Source organism: Tachyglossus aculeatus, chromosome 20 (assembly GCF_015852505.1).
Source record: "Tachyglossus aculeatus isolate mTacAcu1 chromosome 20, mTacAcu1.pri, whole genome shotgun sequence".
In the NCBI taxonomy this organism is placed as follows: Eukaryota; Metazoa; Chordata; class Mammalia; order Monotremata; family Tachyglossidae; genus Tachyglossus; species Tachyglossus aculeatus.
This window is the reverse complement of record NC_052085.1, coordinates 23984457-24002923: the sequence shown is the minus strand read 5'-3', so window position 1 is coordinate 24002923 and position 18467 is coordinate 23984457. Positions and strand designations below refer to the sequence as shown.

General features: G+C 40.7%; 1 protein-coding gene across 4 annotated transcripts in view; it reads left to right on the top strand.

Moving 5' to 3' along the window:
* Nucleotides 1–18467, top strand: part of CNTN5 (contactin 5) — a 665146-nt gene that overhangs the window by 483216 nt on the left and 163463 nt on the right. For all 4 annotated transcript variants that reach the window (XM_038761846.1, XM_038761848.1, XM_038761845.1 and 1 more), the window contains one exon: nt 5504–5599. In XM_038761846.1, the coding sequence (XP_038617774.1) occupies nt 5504–5599 (96 nt within the window). The remainder of the gene's footprint in view (nt 1–5503; nt 5600–18467) is intronic.

The following is an 18467-nucleotide window of genomic DNA, read 5'->3' as shown; positions in this document are numbered from 1 at the left end:
TGTGCTATTTGATATATGGTTTTCAAGGAAAGAAAAGCGATGTCTTTATGAAAGGAAAAAGTTCAACTCAGAGCTGAAAGAGTAAATATTTGAACAAGGTAAATTAGTATTCTTTTATGTTTTATTCCTCTGGGCAAAACTCATTACTTTACCTTGAGAACTGCGTGTGTTCCCCTCAACTACCTTTTCTTCTATGAGTCTCCTATTCATGGGCCTTCATTTTATATCGTGCCTTTATAAATTTTTCTATTTTGTCACATTTTAGTGCCTATATATACACACTATTATTTGTGTGTCAATAAATCAATCCAACATGTATTTAAATCACACATCACGGGAAGATTATAAATTGCCAGCCTTAAATAGTAATGGATCCCTGTTGTGATGAATGACATTAATACTCTGCAGTGTCTTTACTTGAAAGCATGGGAGCAAAAGTTTATCCTTAGAACACATGAAATCTATCAACTTAATGAATGCAACATGTAAAGTAAGATGGTAATTTTCAGACATTTTGATGGGAATATCATTTTATCAGCCAATCTATACCTCACTTGTAGTTGAGTGCCTCTTGTGTGTTAAGCACAGTACCAAGTTATTGGGAAAGTTAAACAATAACAAGAAACCAGTTGCCTGCCTTCAAAGATCCTGCAATCTAACGGAGGGAGGAGACAAAAATTATTTGCTATGAGGGGAACCAGTGGAAGAATAAATGTATAGCAGGGAGTAAAGCAAATGTACGAGGACAAAAGTATCAAATGAATAACATCTTTTCCCCCATCTTCCTTGTCTAAGCAAGGCAGACCATTCTCTAGGCCCAAATCTATGGAAGTGTAAAGAACTCCTTCAGGGTGGCTTCAAGGTCTGTACATCTCTCGTGGTTTTAATTCAGTAACAATTCAAAACAGTAGCTACAGTAGTGAAACTACTGCTTCTGTCCAGCCGCCTAGAGTGGCCTTGCCAAAATATATTACGCATTTAATCTGAAACATAGAAAATACAGAAATTGAAATCATAATTCATTTAATTGTATTTATTGAGCACTTACTGTGTGCAGAGCACTGTACTAAGCACTTGGGAAGTACAAATCGGCAATTTATAGAGATGATCCCTACCCAACAACAGGCTCACAGTCTAGAAGGGGGAGACGGACAACAAAACAAAACAAGTAGACAGGTGTCAATATTATCAGAATAAACTGAATTGCAGCTATGTACATATCATTAATAGACTAATAAATATGTACATTACAATAGAGTAATAAATATGTACAAATATAATCATATATAATTGTAATCTGATCAAAGAGAGCCTACGTCCCTAAATCAGACACTAAGCACCCTGAATTCTTGACAACAGAAGAGGAAATTGAGATTTTAAAAAGAGTAGTTTTTCTTTACCTACCCAACAAAAGTCCAGAACACTTCAGAGTTCTTCGTTTTAATAAATGAGCTTAAGTATTCTGCTCCCCAGAAATTAAGATGATAGGAGTAATTTTAAACCCCTTTTCCTACTTTTTTTGGTGATTTTTTTTTGGTCCCTGGAAGGATGAATTAACCATACTTTAATTGACACTAATCATTATATTCTTCCACCAGTCTCAAAATTTTGGATGAGAGGTTTTCAGCTGAGGGCCCATTGAAGCTGAAATTCAAGTAATCAATCCGTGGTATTTATTGAGGACTTAAAGTATATTTAGTAGACATGACCCCTGCCAACAAGGAGTTGGCAATCTTGTCAGAAAGACGGAGATTACAATAAAGTACCGATAAGGGACAGAGTAAGAGGAATATATATTTATATAAATGAGTTCTGTGTGGCCGCAGACAGGACCTAAAAAGTATAGAACCAGTTGTAGAGGTGGGGAGAGTAAACAGGTGAGGGGGAAAAGAGAGGTTAATCAGAAAAGGCTTCTTGAAGGATATGTGATTTCAGTAGGGCTTTGAAGATGGGGAAAGTGCTGGTCTGTCGGATATGAAAGGGAGTTTCAGTCCAGACGAAGGATATGAACAAAGTGTTCTGTCTTTCTCTATGTGGGATTAAGATCTACCTTTGTGGCGAGCCCCAATTATAATGCTCCTACCCATCTTTCACAAATGAACTGTTGTGAATGCTGTTGTTTCTTACAGCACTCTCTCACATAGAGATAACGCTCTGATTTTGTAGGATGGGCCAAGTTAACCTTGGCTCAAACACTCCAAATAGTAAAGCACTTTACAAATACCAGACTCAACAAATACCAGTCGACAAATAGTAAAGCAGTTAACAAATACCATGATTATTATTACTATTACACGTTCTGGATGGTGTGTGATATGGCAGTCCGTGGTAGGCTAGCTTTGTCTCCCATAAAGAAAAAAGATCCAAAGCTTTCTAAAGCAGAAATCTCTTTGCTCCTCAGTACCCCTTTCAAACTTGTGCCCTGGATGTCAGCCACCTGGCAATGTCAGGTGCCTGTAGCCAATTACAGGGGATGATTTAGGCCAGGAGGAGGGGATTAGTTTACAAGCCATGACAGAGAACACTCTACATTTAAGGGGCCAGAGGGACAGAACTTGTTGTTTGTGATATTTAAGTGCTTACTATGTGCCAGGCACTGTACTAAGTGCAGAGGTAGATAGCAGTAATTTGGATAAACACAGTCCATGTCCCACATGGGGCCCAAAATCACCACACTACTCTCCTATTAGAACCCAGCCCACATACTTCAGTCCTCTAATGCTAACTTTCTCGCTGTGCCTCCATTTCATCTATTTCACCTCTGACATCTGGTCCACATCCTGCCTCTGGCCTGGAACATCTTCTGTCCTCGTATCCAACAGACCATTAGTCTCCTCACCTTCAAAACCTCACTGAAGGCATATCTCCTCCAAGAGGCCTTCCTGACTAAGCTCTCCTTTCCTTTTCTCCCACTCCCTTCTGCATCACCCTGATTTGCTCCCCCAACGCTTACGTACATATCCATAATTTTTAAATTTATATTAATGTCTGTCTCCCCCTATAGAATGTAAACTCACTGTGGTCTGGGAATGTGCCTGTTTATTGTTATATTGTACTCTCCCAAGAGCTCTTCCCACACAGTAAGCACTCAATACAATTGGCTGGCTGACTGACCATTCTGCAATTGAGATAACTGAGGCACATAGAAGTTAAGTGATTTCCCTAAGGTCACACAACAGACAAGTGGCAAAGATGGGATTAGAACCCAGGTCCTTCTTACTTCCATGACCATGCTCTATCCACTGGGCAATGCTGTTGCTCTGGCGAACACTCTATTGTTGAATCCAGAGGAAGAAGATCTCATGGGGTGCCATCTGAAGCTCTTGTTAGGAGCAAAGGGTAAGAGTTGTTGTTCACCCTACAAGAGGTTTTCCACCAGGGTAGACATGTGGTCAGTCTCCATTGTGTCCACATTTGTGCCTTTGTGTCCACATGTGGACATGTGGATAACAAAACTGCTAAAAGAGGGAGAATGCTTTAGGGGAGTAGCTACCCCGAGTAAAGTGGAAATCAATTTTATTACGTAATTATAAATTAGAGATTAGGAGACACTCTTGAATTTGCTTTAAGATCAGTTGTACTGCTGGTGTCATTCCACGACTAAAGAAGTACAAGAGCCCTTTTGAATCAGGGTAGACTTGTATATTCTGTGTGTGCAGATCTCATGAACTAGAAGAGATTTCAATTGCAGTGGGGATTGCATTCCTCTAAGCTTCAACAACCAGCTCTTATCAACAGGACCGGCTAGTGTGGCTGAGTGGAAAGAACATAGGATCTGGGGTTCTGGGGAATTTGGGGTTCTAATCCTAGCTCTGATACCTACCTGTTTTGTAAACCTGAACAAGTCACTTAACTGTTCTGTGGCTCCATTTTCTCATTGGTAAAATATGAATTGAATTCTTATTCTCCCTTCCCCACTTAGTCTGTGAGCCCTAATTGGGACAGGGATTGTGTTTGGCCTGATTGTCTTATATCTAGCCCAGTGTTTAGTGTTTAACACATAGGAAATGCTTAACAAATGCTACAGTTATCATTCGATCCTTCTGGTGCAGTTTAGGAGTTCAGTAGCTTAAAGTCAACAGATGGCAGCAGCATGCTATAGGGTCATTCATGGGGTGGATTTTGTGGTGAACCCCCACAGAAGTCTTTACCCTAACCATAAAAAACTGAGGGGTTTAGGACTCCTGAGGATCTAATCTCATACAGGGGCAAAGGGGCTTCGCAATAGTGAGCATCCGAGACCTGCAAACTGTCTTAAGTGACTCTTGCCCCAAGAGAGGTGAAAGGCATAGAGAAAATAGTAGATGGCAACAGCAAGCAGCAAAAGATTTTGCTTTATTACACAGGAGAGTGAGAGCATAGAGTGAACATAGATTTGTAGAGGGAGGAGTCTCTTTAAAAAGAGAGAATCCCAGCCAAGCCACTACTTAATTGCTGTTCAGAGCTCCTCAGTTTCTAGAACTAGTCATACTGAAGAATCTCACAATCCCCTCACCCTCTTTCCAGTTCCAAAGTCAGGCCTGGATCTGAATGTTGACACTTCTGGGACACCCCTGCCCCCATTTAGAAACAAAAACACAAAAAACACACTAAGTATAATAAATATCTTTATTAGCTTATTTTATTAGCCTATATCCACTATCTCCTATAACTGAGTGAAGCCAAAGCATATAAAAAATAGAGATGTCCTTTTCGCTGAACTCTCTTACAAATAAATGGGTTTTCCTCTATCAGAAACGCTCGAACGCTCCCAGAATACTAAGCATCCACTCAGGCAGTAGGGGGCCTATTTGTTCGCAGTTAATTTTTCTTTCTCCATAGAATTACAGAAGGGCCATGACCTCTCCTTTAGCATTTAGAAGGAAAGAGGACTTCATATTTGGAAATACCAGATAGGCCTCTCATTTGGTAAAATTCCTACTGGGATACTGCCCAATATTCCTAGGGTGAATTATATTGGGTCTCTACAGGCAGAGGGTTAGATACCAGGCAACTTCTCCACCTTGATTTCTTTTCTCAGTTCTCACTATGCACAAATGACTTTTATTGGGAGGAGAGAGGAGGAGGGGAAAAAAATCAATAAACAGGAGATGGTTTAAAGAAATAAGTATTAAATGTCTGTAATAAATATTCTCACGTGTGTGTGTCTGTTTTCCGGGTTTATATTTAGAGATGTCTGTATCTCTCTCTCAATATATATATTCATTCAATCGTACTTGAGCGCTTACTGTGTGCAGAGCAGTGTACTTAGCGCTTTTTTTTATATATTTGATATATGCACAAAGCATTCATTTTGACAGATATATATCTTATAGGGGTAATTTGATATAGTTGATGCCTTGAATTTTACAAAATCTTTGTGGTTAAGATGATAGGGGTTTTTTTAAGGGCTTTCTGTCCCTGTCTAACAAGTGAAAAAAGGGAGAATGTGAACAACTTAAAATAGTCATTCAAACTTAAGATCCTGCTGGCCATTCATCTAAGTCCTGTCTTGTGTTGACAGATCTGAGAAATTTTAGTGGCCGAACAAGAAGTGCAGTCTCGGTGAGGGAAGGCCAAGGAGTTGTTCTGATATGCTCCCCTCCACCTCATTCTCCAGGTACAGTAATGCTCTCTATTGATTCTGCTCTGTGTCATTTGTTAATTTTTATTAGGCAGTGGGTTGACTGGGAAATATCCCAAGAGGAAATGTGTATAGTTTTCTTGAAGGATCTCTCAAGGTACTCTCAGTTTTGCCATAATGTGTTTTGACCACATATTTTTCATAGAATGTTGTTGAGGAATTAAAGTGTGTTCTTCTGACACTGGGACACAGTCTGTATAGAAGTTAATGCAGTGTTAGAAAAAACATTTATGCACAAATGTAAGGCACTGGTTAAAGTGTGCATACTGTAGTGAGAGGTTTCTGAAAGTGGGGCTTGTCAAGAACACAAACCTTATATTTCAGGATAATTACGCATACTAGAAGAGCAATTGGAGATTACCCTCTTTAAAATTTCATAGAGTATGGAGCTAAATCACTGTGATAACATTGTTTCACTAATAATAACATCACACTATGAGTCAGTAAATACTATTACTTCTAGCTTAAAAAGATAAAATAGAAAGGGAAATAGAAATTTTGCAAAACCTGTTTTAATCACAGTATTGAGGCCAACACAGAAAGTCAATGTACAAATTGTTATTCGACATTTTGTTATGAATTCCAGTTTTCTAAAATTTACTTCACTAAGGCCAAGAAGATTAAGAAACAAATATCTAAGATTCCAAAACAAAAACCTGAGAAGTTATCAATAATTATCTTTTGACTCCTAGAACTTTTTCCGGTAAAATTTGTGATGGTTGGTTAGCACGTCACAATTTAATGGGCCCACCAGGCCACATATCTCTGAGTGTAGTTTTTCTAAGAGCAGGAAGCATTATTCGAATTGACTACCTACTTATCATCATGTTACAGACCACCAATAGCATTTCCACTTCAGAAAGGCCCTCACAAAATCAGAAGATTGAGCCAAAGGGCCATCTGTCTATTTCCAGTTGGGAAAGTAACACGAGACTGTGGAATCAGTAAATGGAAAAAAGTATTCAGCAATCTAGTGCCCTGGCCAACTTTCTTTCTTTAATTAGTGTGAAATCTGTAATTGCTTCTAAGCTGAATTATCAGTGCAATGCAGGTCCAATTTTTCAGTTTCTCTGTGGCTATTTCCTTCAAAAGTAACTCAAAAGTGTCTGAAGGGGTTTTCTTTAAACTGTCTCACCTTCTTTCCATGCCTTATCATCATTCAACTCCAGTCACCTTTGGGATGAAGCCAACCTTGTTAAATTGCAATTCGAAAGGAAAACTTTCTGAAAGCATGAGCCATAGGAAAGAACAACAGAGAGTCCAGTAGTAAGAATTCCACCTGCAGCTATGGGCTCTTGCCAGCTTCTCGGGGCCCTCTGAAGATGTTTATTTTCAAGTTTAAGCATGACAAACTTGATCTCACCGGGGCAAGAATTTTCCAGAGATGTAAGAGAGTTTAAGGGGCAAACATTCATAAGGTAATAATTTATTTGTCCCCCGAGGAAAGTCTTCATCTCATTTTACTTTGCAATAACTCTAAACCTCCAAACTTGAACTACATTGCCTTTCACAGTCTTAGAAACAATTCCCTTGCTGGCTTGTAAAGGAAGATGACAGATACAAATTGTGTTTTAGAAAAACTTCTAAATGAGCATGTAAACTCACTGTGGGCAGAGAAGCATATCTACCAACCTTGTTATATTGTATTCTCCCAAGCACATAATACAGTGCTCTGCACATAGTAAGTGCTCAATAAATACAATTGATTGAGTGGTTGATATTTCCTTCAAAAAAAATTGTAAATTTCCAGCGTTTCTGAGCCATACTAAATATCCTAACTGGTTATCTGAAAGGAAAAATCTGGAAATTGATCACAAGTAGACTGAGGAAATATCTTGGGAGTTTGAGTTCCACAGGATGATTGCTGGATTGTAATGATTGCACAGTGCTATCCTCTACTATCAAGAGTTTATCTGGATCTCAAATGCCTAGGATCTATTTTGTCTAAGGACCATTTACATGGGAATGGCTAGGAAATAGGATCAAAGTGGCTTGTGTCATACCTTTAGAGTTATAAATTTAGGGTTAGGTACATCCTAGTGAGGATGGACAGGGATAAGTGGAAGGAAAGAGCCCATTCCTGTAAGATTTTATTTGGGAAAGGGGACTGGAATGGAGGAGAAAGATATAGGTCGACCTTGAACTATTTTGAGGTTATGGGAAAAAATTTCCTAATAACCGTGAACATAATAACATGAACATGTCTCCCCCTTCTAGACTGTGAGCCCACTGTTGGGTAGGGACTGTCTCTATATGTTGCCAACTTGTACTTCCCAAGCGCTTAGTACAGTGCTCTGCACACAGTAAGTGCTCAATAAATATGATTGATTGATTGATTGATAATAATAATAATAATGACGTTAATAATAATAATAATAATTGAGCTTCCTATGTGCCAAGCCCTGTGCTAAGTGTTGGGATAGATACAAGGTAATCAGATCAGACACAGCCCCTGCCCCCAGTGGGGCTCGCAAATCTAAGAGGGAGGTAGAACAGGTATTTAATCTCCACTTCACAGATGAGGGAACCTGAAGTACAGAGAAGTTCAGTGAAGGTCAGAGGGTGGCAGAGCTGGGATTCAAACCCAGATCTCCTGACTACTGTCAAACCTGGAGATGGGATTAAACCTCTAGGAGTCTTGCTAATTTTAAGAATGAAAGGATGCACGCTTGGCACCATCGATTCTTTGCCCTCACCCATCCCAACCAGTCTGCCTCTTCCTGAGAAGGGAAAGGTGGGACTGTACTTTTCCATGTACCTATGACTGCTTCCTCTCTATCCCTTTTACCCTCTTTCCCTGCTACATGTCCCTCTTTCTCTTTTCTTCTCCTCCAACTATTTCCCTGTCTCTCTTTGCCTCGGTCTCTCTCTTTGACTCTGTCTCTCACTCTCTCCCTCTCAGATCTCATTCACTCATCTTCTCCCCACCACCTATTTCTAAGATAGATATAGATGGGTGAAGGCTATTACCTCAGTGAATAAATAATTTACCATGTTTCCTTAGAGGCCAATCCCAGGCACTGTTAGTATCATTTGAAAATGAAAAATGACATGGTGGATACTATCTTTTATTCTCCTTCCACAAATAAAGAATTTTTTTCTACAACATTAAGCACATATGCCTAAATGTTTTTCATTGCCAAGACACAGGCTTTCTTTTTAATTCTTTTGAACTGGAATCAGCATTGTACTGTTCTACAGAGAAGAAATGTGCTGCAATGTATAATGAAGGCATTCAAAATCTCTAACAAGGTTATCGAAAATAAAAAAGCAATATGCGTATAATATTTTATTTTAAAATCATAACAAAATAATCCACCCTAAACTTTCCTAGTAGTATAGAATAAAATAGTCTGTGGCACAAAATGGATTCAAGGTCATTGAGAATTAATCAGATTTCTATAGTTATTATTAAAATTTGTTAAATTTTGTTCTATAACAAATGACCTTCTAAAAAGATTCAGTAGGTATTTGTTCAAGTATGTATTACATCACATCCTTCAATAATCAATTTTTCCGTGTCCTCAGCCTCTCCTCAAGGGTATAATGTAGAATAACTAGTTCTCAATCCTACTTCAATTGGATTGTACGTGAGTTGGTTTTTTTTTTTAACCTGGCTATGAATTTGTTGAAGTGACAGAAAGATTTGATATGTCTTCCAAATGTGCCTGTCTTATACTAGGACATAACTTCAAGGGAACAAACAAAAGAAACAGACCAAAAATGCTAGCTGTATTGAAGGGGGTAGAAATATCGATTGATAAGAGATTTATGATGGACAACTAGAGAGAACGATAGGCATGTATTAGGCATAGTTAGCAATGTTAGGTGAAACTGCCATAACCATTAAAGTCAGATTTCAAGCAGGACAATCATCACAATGATCGTCCAAATGTTATTTAGCTATTGTGGAGTGACGGGATTTTTTTATGGTATTTGTTAAGTGCTCACTATGCTCCAGGCACTGTACTAAGCGCTGGGGTAGATATGGTAGATACAAGCTATTTCAGGTTGGGCACGTTCCATGTCCCACATAGGTCTCCAGGTCTCAATCCCTGTTTTACAGATGAGGAAACTGAGGCACAGAGAAGTGAAGTGATTTGCCCAGGGTCACAAAGCAGACACAAACCCACATCCCTCTGACTCCCGGGCCCATGTTCTACAAGCTAGGCCATGCTGTTTCTTTTGGGCTAGGTGAATCATGAATTTGATACAGTAATTGCATTGCTTATATTCATAGGATCCTACCTCTCTTGTTCCTTGTATATTTCTTAAAACATTTGAAATGGTTGAACTCCAAAATGATTGGTTTCTCCAAAAAGCTTTTTCAACATCCTTGAATTTTTCTCATTTTCTTACCTTTTCCAAACTCTTGCTTCCAACAAGAGCAATGTAATCCTCCAATGCTTGATTCATTGATTGGTAATATTTGAATAGTTTCAAACCTAATTATTGAGCTATTTCTTGTTAGTTGCTATTTTTTGGACCAGGAAAAATAGAAAAAGCAGGTCCATCCAAATCTTGGCAGACTAAGAATTATTTGGCATTACAAATCATTCTATTTCTGCTTTGGATTGATAAAAGAATCAATAAAGAAAGAAATAATATTGATCAGAATAACCTTTAAAATATGTTTGTACGGTGTCTAGTTGATAAATATATACTTTTTAGATTTTCATATGAACATTGTTTCTAGAAAAAGAAACTTCAAGCTAATCTCTATTTTATTAGTGATTATTACTGGTCATTCAGAGAATATACATACTTCATTTCTAAGGTTGCTTAAGGACTTTCTCAGTGTAAAACATATGGTATATGATATATTTGACAAAGGAAAATAGAATTCTGTGCTGGCCTCGTGGCCTTGGTGCTATTGAGGAGGTTTACTATTTTATATTCCACGTTATGACATTGAAAGGAAAAATGTGTGGACATTTTCTAATTCTTCCAAGTTGAAGGGGTATCATTTTCCAAAGAGATAAACACAAAGCATTGACGGGTGTATGTCAGGGATGTATTTCAAAGCCAGGCAAGAAAAGGGAGCCTGCCGTCCTGCATGAATAAACGGACGAAAGGTTGTAATAATCACAAAGGTACTGATTTGTTTCATGAAACGCATGTTTTTCTAGTGAGGTAAAATGGTCCAGGTTCCGTAGTCTCCTCTCACACAAATTAACAAGGTTTTAAGTCCAAGGTGAGCTTCTTGGCTAGTTTCAGTTTCAAAATCTTTCACCATTTACTTTGTCTTCGAGGGCAGGGATTGTCCTTTGCACTCTATTTTACTCTTCCAAGTTCAGTAGTCAGAAGGTGCTTAATAAATACTATCGACTGATTCCTGAATGATGGAATTGGTAAATACCAGAAGCAGCATGGCGAAGTGGAGATAGCATGGGCCTTGGTGTCAGAAAATCATGGGATCTAATCCTGACTCCTCCACACATCTACTATGTGACCTTGGACAAGTCATTTTACTTCTTTATGTGCCTCAGTTACCTCGTCTGGAAAATGGGGATTGAGGCTGTGAGCCCCACATGGGGCAGGGACTGTGTCCAATCCCATTTGCTTGTATTCACTCCAGTACTTAGTTCAGTACTTGGCATATAGTAAGCGTTCAATAAGTACCTCATTATTGAGAAGCAGCATGGTGTAGTTTGTAGAGCACAGGCCTGAGAGTCAGAAGGTTCTATTCCCGGCTCTACCACTTGCCTGCTGTGTGGCCTTGGGCAAGTCACTTCACTTCTCTATGCCTCAGTTACCTCATCTGTAAAATGGGGATTGCGACGAGAGTCCCACACGGGACAAGGATTGGGTCCAACCTTATTGTATCCACCCCGGCACTTAATGCAGTGACTGACACATAGTAAGCGCTTAACACATGCCACTATTATTATTATTCTAGAGAACCCCCTTCTTCTAAAGTGCTTGATAAAATATATTCCTCTCCTCTGATTTTTGAATGTGTCACGCTGGTCATTCTTTGAGGGCAGGCTGACTGTTTTTATTCAGTGGTGCCCCTCTAGACAGTAAGCTCACCACAGGCAGAGAGCTTGTCCAATAATTCTCCTGTATCCTACTGTCCTACAGTAAACGCTCAATAAAAACCATTGATTGATTGGTCCTATGGGCAAACAGCTTATTATAGGCATTGCTGGCTCTCTCTTGGAAGTAAATGACAGCACACACCCAGATTGACCTAGCAACTTGACGTCACCATCCCGTGATGTTTAGATTTTAGCCTCTGTGAAAATCTTGGGAAGACTGCTGGCCTCAACTTACTAATGGTCATGTGACCATTTGGCCAGCAGCTACAAATTGGAGGAAATACCAAAACCCATTTCCCTCCCTGCAACAGCAAGTCTAACCCTAATTAGTGGGTCACCTCACATAGATAAGGCCAGAATTTCCTTGGTTATAAGCAGAGAGCCAGAATTCACTTGGGATCAGAGTTTTAATTTAACAACCATTGTTCAGTGGAATCTTAAAGATAATAATAATTATTACGGTATTTATTAAGTGCTTACTGTGTGCCAAGCACTGTTGTAGGTGCTGGGGAAGATACCAGATAATTGGGTTGGACACAGTCCCTGCCCCAAACGGGGCTCACAGTCTTAATCCCCATTTTACGGATGAGGGAACTGAGGCCCAGAGAGGTTAAGTGACTTGCCCAAAGTCACACAGCAGACAAATGGCAGAGCAGGATTAAAACCCATGACCTTCTGACTCCTGGGCCCCCACTTAAGTCTTCAGAAGTGTGGTATGCCTTCCTGGATAGCCACACGGTCCTCATCAACATCTACAAAAAATATAGGCAGCTTTAGTCCACTAGGCATATCTTAAGCAGTTTTTTTCTCCATGTGTCTAAAGACAATATCATCATTCTTTATTATGATGATTTGAAGAAGATCATTAAGGGGCTTATTCAGTTGTTATCACCCTAATCACCAAACTCAGCACAGAGGAATTGGAAATAAATAGGCATTTTCATCCCAAAATTTTGTTGTACTAGGAATTAATGTTTTCATTTGGGCAATTAATAATGGTAATCAAAGCTTTTTTTAGTTTTTGTTAGAGATTCATAGGGCTGCATCATTCTAAATGTGTGTATTTGTTTCCCCTTTTATAGAAGGCTAATTGCAGGCTCTTTCTTCGAAGATGTATTTTGCATGTGGAGACACTTGAGATAAGGGCTATTGCACATTGTTGCTTTACTATCTTGCAATAGTTCTAAATAGACGCATTCTAAATATTAGAAACGTATGAGAGATATATTTTCTTTTCAGTCAGTAGCATTTATTGAAGGATTACTATGTGCACAGCATCGCACTAAGTTCTTGGGAGAGTTCAATATAGTTTTCTGTTCCCTGCCCGCAGTCAGCTTAAAGTCTAGAGGGGAATGCAGATGCTAATATAAATAGATGATTCATAATATATAATTTAAAGATATATACATAAGTAATAATAATAATAATGGTATTTGTTAAGCACTTACTATGTGCCAAGCACTGTTCTAAGTACTGAGGTAGATACAAGGTAATCAGGTTGTCCCACGGGGGCCTCAGTCTTAATCCCCAATTTACAGAAGAGGTAACAGGCACAGAGAAGTTAAGTGACTTGCCCAAAGTCACACAGCTGACAGGTGGCGGAGCCGGGATTAGAACTCCCGACCTCTGACTCCCAAGACCATGGTCTTTCCAGTAAGCCACACTGCTTCTCCAAGTGCCGTGGGATTGAGAGTGGGATGAATATCAAATGCCCAAAAGTCACAGATCCAACTACACAGATGATGCAGAAGGGAGAAGGAGCCAGTGAAAAAGAAGGGCTCAATTGCAGATGGTCTTTTGGAGGAGATGCAACCTTAATAATACTTTGAAGGTGGGTGAAAGTGGTGGTCTGACATATATGGAGAGAAAGGAAGTTCCAGGCTAGGGGAGGATGTGGGAAAGGGGTTAGAGGTGAAATAAATGAGATGGAGTACAGTGATTCAGCTGGTGCTAGAGGAGCAAAATGTGCCAGCTGAACTGTAGTAGATCAGTGAAGTGAGGTAGGATAGAGTTAGCTGATTGAGTGCTATGAAGCCGATGGTAAGGAATTTCTGTTTGAAGTGGAGGTGAATAGGCAACGGTTGAAAGTTCTTGAATGTGGACATGTGGCCTGAAGTGTTTAAGAAAAATGATCCATGTAGCTCAGTGGACTGGAGTGAGGAGGGACAGGAAGCTGAGAGGTCAGTGAGGAAGCAGATGTGGAAGTCAAGTGTCTCTCCCCACTGCAGTCTATACTTGGCTCTGCTGCCTGGATTATCTTTGTACTGAAACGCTCTGGGCATGTCACTCCCCTCCTCAAAAATCTCCAGTGGCTGCCTGTCAACCTACAAATCAAGCAAAAACTCCTCACTCTCGGCTTCAAGGCCCCCTCCTACCTCACCTCCCTTCTCTCCTTCTACAGCCCAGCCCACACCCTCTGCTCCTCTGCCACTAACCTCCTCACTGTAGCTCGTTCTCGCCTGTCCCGCCATCGACCCCCAGCCCACGTCCTTCCCCTGGCCTGGAATGCCCTCCCTCCACACATTCGCCAAGCTAGCTTTCTTCCTCCCTTCAAAGCCCTACTGAGAGCACACCTCCTCCAGGAGGCCTTCCCAGACTGAGCCCCCTTTTTCCTCTCCTCCTCCCCATCCCCCCCACCCTACCTCCTTCCCCTCCCCACAGCTCTTGTATATATTTTTTCAGATTTATTACTGTGTTTATTTTACTTGTACATATTTACTATTCTATTTACTTTGTTAATGATTTGCATATAGCTTTAATTCTATTTGTTCTGATGATTTTGACACCTGTCTACATGTTTTGTTTTGTTGTTTGTCTCCCCCTTCTAGACTGTGAGCCCATTGTTGGGTAGGGACTGTCTCTATATGTTGCCAACTTGTACTTCCCAAGTGCTTAGCACAGTGCTCTGCACATAGTAAGCGCTCAATAAATACAATTGAATGAATGAATGGACACCTTTTCCTCGATAGATGCAGTGCTTTTCTTCCTGTACCTAATCTTTCCCTTTTTTTGATAAAATCTTCGCACCAGAAAGGAATAGATCATGTTTAATACTAGTGATGCTGAAATCAATATAGATATCACCCTTATTCTCTTGAGTTTTTGATCATCAGAATGGCTCACTGACACAGGAAAAAATTCATTTTTCTAAACCAATATCCCAGAGTAGATGTGGGATTTTAGGTAATATTTTCTAAACAAAACATGGGATTCTTTGCACTGTTCTCTTTTTGCCTTTATTTATGTGCATTCCACTGGGGTGGCATTTCCATTCTCCGGCCTGTTCTTAGGTGTATTTCTGAGTTCAGCTTGCAATCTCTCTGAAGGCCTTCTCCTTCTATTCCTTATAAGCCACTCAACTCTTGTGCTTTTTAAAAAGCACTTGTCCAAAACTTCTGATCTATGCCTGCACTTTTTCCTTCGATTGTCTTCGTTTTGTATTACCTTGTCCACCTCACTCCCTCACCAACCCCACTGTCCCAAATCTCACCTATCTAGTTCTAGCGCGTAATGATGCCTTTGTACTATATTCCCCAGGCTTTCTGCCTTCTCCTTCTTCTGTCCTTTTTGGTGCTTCCTTTTTCCTCTCCTAATTTGCCCTCAGGCCTACGGCAAGGGAAGGTGTTTCTGAAGTCCTTGAGCTGCAGTTTCCCAGCTCTCCTCTTCTTCCCTACCCAGTTCAGTGGGAGTAATCATTATTTCTCCCTCCTGCTGAAGACCTGAGCGGCGGTAAAACCACTCTGCAGCCAGTGAAGAGGAATCAGCGGGAGTGGCAGTGCAGCGTGCTTGCTGAGTGCTGTTGTACTTACAACACAATTAGATTGTTGCCAGAACAAGCATCCAGCTCAGCATCAAAGACCAATTTTCCCAGTATTTCAGCATTAGGGCAATTCTTAAACTCTATGTTTTTATAGAGGCTGCATTTTTGTTCTGGGCAGAAAAGCTTCCAGAGCTCACATTAAGCTAGTCCCCCAGGTTGTACTTCCATAGAGATAGGACTTAAAAACAGGGATAAGATATAAAGTGCTGAAATTTTCAATATGACTGTAAATTCCAAATTTCTCTCTCCCACTCATCAGATCACTTCATCCTCCATTCTTCCTACATACTCATCCACTCACTTTCCCCCACCTATCCTCTTTTCCTCACCCGAGGGCAGTCAGAACTCTTCCCAAAATCTTTCATTTGCCCCACACTTCCATCCCATCTGATGCCTTGTCTCTTTTACTGTTTTGTTCCCCCTTGTCTTTTCCCTTCTTCCTTGACCATATGTAGGGAGTATCATTGCAGTTACTTTGCCAAGGCTGGAGTATTGCATTGCCCAATGCAATTGTCCTACCAATCCCAGTCTTCTGTTCTCTGACCCTCCTCCACACCAATCTACAGAGGGCAGGACAGCCTTGACCAGGAAACTAGAGTTTGCTATACCCAATGCTCAGGGAGCCCAAGGCCTGTTTAAACATCTAAAAAGCCAAAAAAGCCGAGTATGCAAAAACTTGTGCTGTCAGTCTCTCCACCATCTGACTCCTCCTTCCCTATCCACTCCTTTCACTATTCCCCAATTCTCTGTCTTCATTCTTCCTTAACCAACCTGGAGAATGGCATAGTGGATGGAGCACAGGGCTTGGAGTCAGAAGGACCTGAGTTCTAATCCTAGTTCGGCCACTTCTCTGCTGCGTGACCTTGGGCAAGTCACTTCACTTCTCTGTACCTCAATTACCTCATCTGTAAAATGGGGATTAAGACTGTGAGCCCCATGCAGGACAGGATCTGTGTCCTACCTGATTTGCCTGTATCCACCCCAAGTGGTTAATATAGTGCCTGGCCCTTAGAAAGTGCTTAACAAATATCGCAATTATTATTATTATTATTATAATTCCACCCACACCTGAGTCTCGAATCCCCAGGCCCCATCCCCTTGCTCACACTGTTCACCCAGCTTGGAACTCCTTCCTTCTCTACAACAGACAGCCTCTCCTAACATCCCACCTCACTCAGGAAGCTCTCCCTGATTTATTTCCCAGCACACTGAGCCTTATCATTCCTTCAACCAATTCTTGCATTTATGAATTTATCTAGTCTCCTTAGTATTCATGTGTAGACCACTCTAGCTGTAAAGAGTATATAGTGATGTTTGTTTCCATCATGAGAAGCTCCTTGTAGTTAGGGAGTATGAGACTGCTCTGTACCCTCCAACAGCCCTGATCTGATCCAGTAGAGTTGGTGGACACAATTCCTGTTCTCAAGGAGCTTACAGTCTACTGTGTGCAGATCACTGGATGGGGTGCCTGAGAAGTAGCAAGGCGTAATGGAAAGATCCTGGGCCTGGGAATCAGGGAACCTGGCTTCTTATCACAGCTCCACCAGTTGCCTGCTCTATCACCTTGGGCAAGTCACTCCACTTCTCTGTGCCTCAGTTTCATCAACTGCCCAATGGAGGTTAAAATCCCAGTATTCCCTCATACTTAAACTGTGAGCTCCATGTGGGACAGGGCCTGTGTCCAACCTAATTAACTTGCATCCACCCCAGTGCTTAGAAGAATGCTTAGTAAGTGCTTAACAAATACCGTAATTCATAAACATAAAACTAATTTCACTAAGTGGATGCTCAATAAGCGTGGCTCCTGCTAGTACTACTACACTAGCAATCAATCAGTTGTATTTATTAAGCACTTACTGTATGCAGAGCACTGTGCTAATCATTTGGGAGAATACAGTGTAACAGAGTTCAGATACGTTCCCTATCCACAATGAGCCTGTAGTCTAGAAAGGGAGACAGACATTAATATAAATAAATTACAGATCCGTAAAGTGCTGTGGGGCTGAGGGAGAGGTGAGTAAAGGGTGCAAATCAAGGATGACACAGTCGGGAGTGGGAGAAGAGGAAATGAGGTCCTAGTCGGGGAAGACCTCTTGGAGGAGATGTGCCTTCAATAAGACTTTGAAGGTGGGGAGAGTCATTGTCTGTCGAATATGAAGAGCGAGAGCTTTCCAGGGCAGAGGCTGGCTGTGGGTGAGAGGTTGGCAGCTCTAGATGAAATCTAGGTAAGGTGATCATTCAAACAATAGTACTTAGTGAGCACTTACTGTGTGCAGACAACTGTATTAAGCCCTTGGGTGAGTACAGTATAACAATATAGCAGACACATTCCCTGCCCACAATGAGCTTACAGTCTAGTGGGAAAGACAGACATGAATGTAAATCAATAAATTACAGCTGTGTACATAAGTGCTGTGGGGCTGGGAGTGGGGATGAATAAAGGGAGCAAGTCAGAGAGACACAGAAGGGAGTGGAAGAAATAGAAAGGAGGGCTTAGTCAGGGATGGCTTATAACTTCATTTCTCTGTAGTTCTGGTAGAATATAAATAATTTGTGAGGTTCTAGCATGTTTCTCAATTCACCTGGGTGCTTAGATGAGTCAAAAATCATGAGTTTTCCACCATGCCTTCCCAAATTGGAATCCTACACACCCGGATCTTAAATAAGTGGATAACCTATGATTAAAGGATCTTTTTCTGTGCAGCATGCCATTCAGGTAGATGCTTCTGACCTGTACTTCCCAAGCAGTACCGTGCTCTGCACACAGTAAGCGCTCAATAAATACGATTGAATGAACGGTTCTGTTTTCAGAAGCACCCAGCAAATCAGTTCCCGAGATGAGCAATAGAAATATTTTTCCTTGTGGGATTCTTAATATTTTCTCTCAAAAATGTAAGATAATTACCAAAAAAGGTGTGTCCTTAGAGGTGGTGGATCACTCATTGGAACAGTTTTCTCCCTCAGGGAAAATGAAAGTGTGGAA